The 8464-nt window shown below is 39.9% G+C and overlaps 1 protein-coding gene across 1 annotated transcript in view; it reads left to right on the top strand.

Annotated features, from left to right (window-relative positions):
* The window catches only part of GCN1 (GCN1 activator of EIF2AK4), a gene marked incomplete in the record, with an annotated part of 2100248 nt that overhangs the window by 1955515 nt on the left and 136269 nt on the right, over positions 1-8464 (top strand). Inside the window, 1 exon segment of the mRNA XM_044068902.1 lies at positions 1474-1570. Within this exon segment, the coding sequence (XP_043924837.1) occupies positions 1474-1570 (97 nt within the window).

Here is an 8464-nt window from a genome sequence, read left to right as displayed (position 1 = left end):
CACTACCATGCCAATTATATCCTTGAATTTTTGAGTCCCTTATTTTCTTTGCCTGTGGTTCTAAACGTAATGCAGATAATAAAGGGTAAAGAGGACACCCCTGCCTGGTTCGTCTGCTCAAGCAGAAATTATCAGGGAGGACCCCACCCACTTGAATTTTTGTCTCTGATCCCTCATATGTCCTCATATTCAACCTTAGAGCTTTTTCAGGAAATGCAAATGCTTCCATTGCCCTGCTCATAAAGTCCCAGCTTACTCTGTCAGATGTTTTCTCTGCATCAAGACCCATCAGCAAAAATGGTAATTTCTTACATTCTGCTTCCCCCTAGATCACCAATGTCCTGTTAATGTTGTCAAATCTTTTCCTCCCCTCCACAAAGCCACACTGATCCATATCTGTTAATTTTGGCATTGTTTGCCATTCTTTTAGTCATTATAGACACAAACACTTTATAATCATGGTTTAGTATTGAAGTGGGCCTGTATGAAGCTGGATCTGATGGATCTTTACCCTCTTTAGGTATTACAGCTACCACTGCTTTCTTCCAGGATGGTGGCACTTCTCTTGTTAAAATACTGTTAAATGAAAACTTCCAGATAGTTATCAGTTGTTTTCCATCCTACCTTCCAAACGTCTACAGGGATACCATCTATTCCTAGGGGCTTTTCTGTAGATCGGTTATACATCACATTTTTTTATCTCATCTCCTCCCATCCTGTTAGTAATTGAGCCTCATCTACCTTGGCACATTTAATTCTTCCATAAGCATTTCCATTTGTATCTTTTTTTGATTTCCATGTTTCTTTTTTTTTTATGTACAGGCTTTCATGGAATTTCTGAAATATTTCTAATACCACTACTGGATCTTTTGTTACCTTCCTTGTTCTAGGCTACCTAAGCTTGGCGACATCCCTTTCTACTTTGTTGCTGGAGTCCTTGTGCTAAACGTTTTTTGTGCTATAGTGTTATAAAAAAAAAAGTTGCTTAACAGCAGTCTTTCTAAACTCTTGTATATTACCGAGGTAATTCTTTATTTTCTGCTTAGCATTCTGCTGCTCCTTTTCTTGTTCTGAGAGATTTCCCATCATACAATACTTTAACATTTGTCAGTCCCTCTACATAAGACTTGTTACTTCTTAACCATATCTCCTTTCTTTTATTTATAGGTATGTATAATATATATATATATAATGTTATACAGTCGAGTCATATAGTCGACTCATGTTGCTGTCCGATAAAACAAAACATATGGTGCAGAATAGATAAGGAGATGGTGGAATTTGAGGTTTCAGATGCTGAGCTAACAGCCCTGCAGGTTTAGTCCTGTTTGAGGAAGATTAACTTGTTCAAAATCTGACATTAAGTTCATAACTGTCGTGTCTGTTCCTCAGCTTAGTTTTTCATTTAGTTTTCTTTTCTTGTAGTTATGAAGTGTAGTGCTTGATCAGTCTGTTTCTGTTTTGTCTTTGCAGGATATGACTCGCATGGCAGCTGCTGGTTGTCTGGGGGAGCTTTGTCCCTTGTTGCCAGAAGAGGAACTTGAAGCAATCCTGCAGCAGAACCTTCTAGGTTGGTATTTATGTAGAGTGAAGGCAGACTACACCACTAAAGAACCCCTTTAGAGTCATCAGCTAGTTGAGAAATTAAAATTATAGTACAGTAATGTACAAAGAACAGTACAAAATAAAACTTACTGCAGCTGTGTACAAAAAAATACTTACTGTAGGGAATAACGGGTCTATATTATATGTTCGAAGTTTGAAAACTTTGAATGTTAAATCGAATTTAAATGTTCGAAATTTCAAACATAAAACATATAATAAAAAAACAAAAAAAAAAAACAAACAGAACTTACCTGACTAGTGTAGGGCAAGCCCCCCTGCACCCCCCACACCACCCGCTCTTTAAATATACCAACTCTGAGACAACACTATAGTGTGGTAAAGGGAAGATTTCCCTTACTACAGTGTAGTGCAGTCTCGGAGTTGGTATATTTAAAGAGCGGGGGGTGTGGGGGGTGCAGGGGGGCTTGCCCCCCCCCACCTACAGCCGTTAGTTTTGTTTTTTTTTTATACATATGTTTGAAGTTTTATAACTTCGAACATTTAAATTCGATATTTTAATGTTCGAAGTTATAAAACTTCGAACATATGATAAAGACCCGGGAATAACCGTATATGCACCCAAGGGATGCAATGCTGCAGAGTTCTGCAGATAAATGAGTACATTTGTAAAGGATTTACAGAGATTACTATTCAACAAGTCATTGTATCTGTATTCGCATTGCTCCTGAAGTGGCATTTGAAACTATTTGGTGAAGGCAGTGAAGGGGGGAGGGGAACTGGTGAAGTGAGCCTGGGCGTGAGCTCCAGATTGTAGGCCTAAAGCTCTGCCAGTGAAAAATACAGAGCGATAAACCTCTGAGAGGCCTGGAATATTTTATGGAAATAGTGATGGAAGGCTTAGTGGTGGTCTGTGTGTAAAAGTGTACTAACAAGAAGAGCACGTCTTTGGTTAATTAGAATGTGACCTGATCGATTGTATGACTGTGGTGAAGCTTTCTGCCTTTTCCTGCACTAGAATGACAGATGTGATTCTGAAGCATTTGGAGTTTTTCTGGAACAGGTACAGCTGATGATGCAGAGGGGAGTTTTTAAAGGAGGGAAACAATACATCACTGCCAGGTGTAAGCCTGTCTCGTTTAAAGGAGGGAAACAATCCATCACTGCCAGGTGTAAGCCTGTCTCGTTTAAAGGAGGGAAACAATACATCACTGCCAGGTGTAAGCCTGTCGCGTTTAAAGGAGGGAAACAATACATCACTGCCAGGTGTAAGCCTGTCTCATTTAAAGGAGGGAAATAATACATCACTGCCAGGTGTAAGCCTGTCTCGTTTAAAGGAGGGAAACAATACATCACTGCCAGGTGTAAGCCTGTCTCGTTTAAAGGAGGGAAACAATACATCACTGCCAGGTGTAAGCCTGTCTCGTATAAAGGAGGGGAACAATACATCACTGCCAGGTGTAAGCCTGTCTCGTTTAGCTAGAAAGTTGTTAATGTTGTATATATAGCACATGTGTGAGTGTGTGTAAATGGGTTTATGTCAGATGATCAGGTTTTTGGAAACTCTGACTTCATATGGTCAAGACCATATGTTCATCTTTCCAAAAACTGTAAGCATTTAAATGGCGAAGGCGATACACTGGTAATCAGGGAATTTACCTTTTTCCCCACTGTGGTGTGAACTCAGAGTTGGTATAAATAATTTGCAGAGAGTGTAGGGATTGCAGGGGAGCCCCCCCCCCCCCCCCCGCAAAAATGTAGATATTTTAGTTTTGTTCATTTTTGGAAAGTCAAAAATATGGTCTCAGTCATATGTTGAGTTTCTGAAAACGTATGAAAACTTGATCTGAAATAAATCCATATGTGTATATGTATGTGTTTATATATATGTATATATATATATATATATGTATATATATATTAGGAACTCTGTTCTACCTTGTATATAATACATGGTCAACTTTATTACTTGCCTTTATATTTTGTTTATTTTTCTTGTTTTGTATTTCATATTTTGTACTACTTTATTATTGTCTTAATATTTGTAACTGTTCAGTTTAATTCTCTTTGTGTACTGTGGAGCTTTTCTCCTCAGGCCTCCGCTGAAAATGGGCTTATACCCAGTTGGACTTTCCCGGTAAACAAATGTCAGATGAATAAGTAAAATACATTGTGTGTGTGTGTGTGTGTGTGTGTGTGTGTGTGTGTGTGTGTGTGTGTGTGTGTTTATGTATATATATGTGTGTGTGTCTATATAAATATATGTCCTTACAAATGAGACTTGGCAGGCTGATTGGGCATGTAGCTTTTGTGGTAAGTAGTGCGGTCACCCTTTATGCAATGGCATCACCAGTGCCGTATGCCATACCTCTGAGTCTGAGACATTAGCCAGGCTCAGGTTAAGTGACGTATGGACAGCTTCCACCACAGCATGTTCAGTAAAGTTTAACAAACAGCCCACTATGTCATCTGGTCCCATTAACTCATTACAGCCAAGTGCGCTTCCAGGTGTTTCTGCAGTTACCTCCTACAGCACCTCTAGGCACCAAATATTGCTCTTTCATATTGGTATTAAAAATTTCAAAACCAATGTATGTATAACGTATCAGAATATTTTATCTTTAAACATACATGATAAACACAATTGTATTGTTATTTGACCTCTGTCAATGAGTATTTGTTAGAACTCTAAGGGGATAACTTCATTTTTTACAGCCTCAAGTCACGCCCACTAGGAGTTAAAGGTACACACTCAGAAGAGCTGTACTGGAGGGAATGAGTTAAGGAAATTCTGTTTGTCTGGGATATCACTTTCAGTGCATGTTCTTTAGTGATGATGGGGAGGTTTGAGAAACGGGTATTGTAAGACTTAAGATCATACCTCTCAATCTCCAGATCAGAGAATCAGGGACAAATGTCCTTAAAATCAGGGACATTCAGGGACACCTAATTTACATAAGATGCATATTTAAATGAGTGCATTAATGGACACGCCCACCCATTTGTTCAGTTACACAAAGACGGGGCATTATTTTAAGCATGAGCACTTTACAAATTTGGTCGGATTCTATTAATTAATGAATCAATCAGTCATATGGTCAATCAATTCATTCATTAATTGTACTTGTTTGCCAGGACTGCCCACTTTGTTAAACTCTTTTCATTGGAGTTCTAGAGAGCAAAACTTCATTAAAAACAGTAAGATGCAATTAATTAATTACATAACAGACACAAAAATAGGTACAGCCTGCAATAAGAATAGCACAGAAAATGTTGAAACGTCAGAATACAAAAATTAAGTAGTCCATGACGTATACAACAAAAATATTTTAGAGAGACTTGAGGTTAAACTATCAAAGGTGCAAAAGTAACTTTTTTAACAAGTTTTCAGTAACTAGCCATGGATTTGAAATGTAAATACCAAATAATACTATCAGTTGTCTGAAACTATGCCATGCTCTGTACATTGTTTACTGCACATACCTGGGATACAGAAATAAAGGCTTTGCCGGCTGGAGAAGTCTTAATTCAGAAGGTTTACCCATCACTCTAAGCCTTAATTTGAATTCATAGACCCCTCTACAGCTGAGGTTTTCCTATTGCAGGGTCCTCCGCATGGAGAAGGGATCTCATGGTCCAGACTGCATCGCTAATGTGGCAGCCAAGCCTATAGGAGTGGTTAATCCAGGTTAAACAACTGTTTTTTAGAGCTTACCTGAAAATAAAAAAATCCTCGGAAACTGACACACAGCGAAAAACCACAGATCACAGACCACCTGGGAACAATTATTTAATCCACACGCCCATGAGCAATCATGCTTCACAAGTTCGCAGATGAACCGAATGATTTCTTCTGTCTCTCGCCTTCTCATTTCTCAGAATATCCAATGACACGAACAAACGATATTCTGCTTCTCTGCAGCTCTCTCCTCTCTCCATCCGACAGTCTAATTCCAAGTAGCAGCCAGACGCAGTAGCTCAGTCCTCACCCCCAGTCTTCAGAGATTGGTATGTAGCCTTCCACTATCCTGATGCTTGATATAGGCAGACTGAGTGGACCTAATTGAGCCCTCCATCCATAGCAGGTCCGCTGCAGCCCCTTGTAACTTCTGCATGTAGGCATTGATTGAATGGAAGCATGCTGGCTGGCTGCATGGAAAACTGGTGCAGTAAATCAACGCTCTGATTGGCTGAGATGTCTACAGCCAGAACAGAGCCTGCTTCAGTGTAGATCGCGGGTCTTTTTGCACCAAAACTGGGCACTAAGTAAGCTTATTTAAGCGTAAAAACGGGTGCTCCCAGTTAATTCGGGACGATTGGGAGCTATGCTTAAGATATTATCTCAGGAGTGAAATTTGAACCATATACATTTGCTAGTGTGGCGATGTTCATCTGGTCCAATTGTTTTTTGTTTAGTAAGAATTGTGTATATTGTGTGTCTTAGTTTTCTAACGTACCTAAACAAAGGATTTGTAATTTTCCTTTGCTTCAAATGCCAACCTGAGTTCATGGACTGCCTTAGTAGATGAAGTAGTCTTCTAATTTCCTTATATTTTCTTGACTTGAAAGTCTTTAGATCTGTTGTATACTCTAGTGAGTTTTTTCCTTTTGTTGTAGATTTTTATTTGTTACTGGACCACCAGGGTGGTTAACTTTTAAATTTCCCATTGTATTTCGCTCTAGATCAGACTGCCAATGCTGTACATTTATTTATTTGGATACAAAACACCTTTGCAAGTCTGTCTGCTGAGGTGATATCTTAAGTACTACTTTTTTTTTGTAAGTGAATTTTGAGATGGCTTAAAATTTGAAATTTGTGCCCTTGGAAGGCTTTGATTTCTGATGTATTGGTTTCAGGGAGTTTAGGTAGTTTGAATGAAGAGGTGACTAGCTTATGATCTGACTTAATCTGAGAGTTACTAGTGGAGTTGCACGTGATGATGTTACTTTTGTAAGTATCAAGTCAAGAGTATTTTACCTTTTATTTGGTCTAGTAATAATCTGGTCCATTGAGTTTGGTGTGAGAGTCCAGTGTTTAAATTAACTGGCTCTCTGTTATTACATTTCAAGAGAGACTGAAAACAAAAAAGACAAATAAGTCATGGATCCACACAAACACTTAAGTATGGGGCAGTATTCTTTGCAGTCCCAGCAGAAACTTCCAGAAACAGTCATCCATTTCTGTCATCCATAACATCCCCAGTAATCTCACTAGTCAGATTTGTTGCAGTTGTAATTTAAGCTCCTCACTAACACTCTTCAAAAGAAACCTTGACGAGTGGATGGGAAACAGAAAGTTTACCCCAGGGGTCACTTCAGTGGCTTTGCCGGACAGAGGCACAGGGAACTAATCTAAGGAGGCGACGAAAGCCAACATATTCTGGCTAGGCTTATAAATGCCTTTGGGCAGATAGCCTAGTACCTACCTATGAACCTATTTACATCCAGCCAAAAAGAAATCGGCAGCAATAGTTTAAGGAACTTATCCCTAGATCAGCAAATAGATCAATATAGTGCTGCACGCAGCCAGACAATGTCTTTTGGGTGTCAGATTGCAGATACATACCAGTTAGCATAATGGCATCTGCATCCCAAACAATTCGGATGGTAGGGGAATGCCTAACACAAACCATGAACAAGGATTAAAGCTGCTCCCAGAACTGATTACACTGGACAGTCAAGGAAGTCATTTATCAGGGCAGAATTCAATATTTCTGTTGTTGGCTGCTCCATTTCCTGGAGAGAGCCCAGAAGGTCATGGTGTTAGCCTGTTTGATGATGATGCAGACTGCTGTATCTTCCAACCTTGATGGTTCCACTCGCTTTTGGTGTCTGACACTTGTCACTAGTCCTTAGAGTGGTGGGCAGTCCCCTCCACCTTCTGGTGGTTTTTCTCCTCCCTATCACAAAACCACATCACAGATTTTTGCAGCTGGTACTTCTCTTACAACCTGGGAATCCCACCTCATCTCCCACTTATTTGGGTCTCCTACACACAACTCTGTCTATCCCCAAAAAGAGGAATCAACATTATCCACTTGATACTCAAAACAGTAGATGTGGCTGGGAGGTCATTTGAGAAAGAGTTGTATCCAGGGCTTTTTCCTCACGCAGTCAGCCAGTTCATCACATGGTATCTAAAAAGACAAGGTGTGACCACCTTGTACCCCTTTTCAGAGAAGTGATGCTCTTGTTGTAGTAGGCATTGGTTAAGCTCAGCCTTCTTTCAGTGGATCACATCCCTGGAGAAGTGTGCAGGCTATCAGATGTTCTGATTCTGGCCTCCAGTCCTCTGCTGAATTCAAATTAAATGTGGCCCTCATTTTCTTTTGCTCTGTTCTTTGGGAATGGAGGACACGTAGCGGGGGCACATTCTGTTTTCCCAATCCATTCTTGCCTTTCCACTGATTCTTTACCCTAACCTGTACCTGGAAGTAGAAGGTACCCCATATCCACCCCATTCAGTTAGTCTGCAAGTGATTGTGACATCTCATGCACTTGTATGATCATTCCCTCAGTTATTCCATTATCATGCTGCATGTGTCGTATGTTTATGCATGTTTTTACCTTGTCGAGGGCACGATTTGCTAGTCCCTTTATGTCTGGCATTCACTGGAGAACTTCCTTTATTTGGTTTCAGAATTTCATGATAGACCAGCTTCCATGTGTTACTCTTCGAGTCTGGTAGCTTATCAGCTTTGAAGTTTTTGAAAAAAAAAGTTATATGTAGCCATCACTTTTGCATAATGTAGGATGTTCATCGTGTTTCACTGTTGCAGTCCTAACCAATGGGCTCCCGATAGCCCTCGATCGGCCAGAATACCAAAGGTAAGTAAAAATTATGTTGGCTGTCATCGGTTGTAAAGGACGTCAGGGCGTCCGATACAAAAGGAGTCAGCCG

Source organism: Protopterus annectens, chromosome 4.part0 (assembly GCF_019279795.1).
Source record: "Protopterus annectens isolate FY-2018-M chromosome 4.part0, PAN1.0, whole genome shotgun sequence".
NCBI classification, from domain to species: Eukaryota; Metazoa; Chordata; order Ceratodontiformes; family Protopteridae; genus Protopterus; species Protopterus annectens.
The sequence above is the reverse complement of the archived record's forward strand: the minus strand, read 5'-3'. Positions and strand labels throughout refer to the sequence as shown.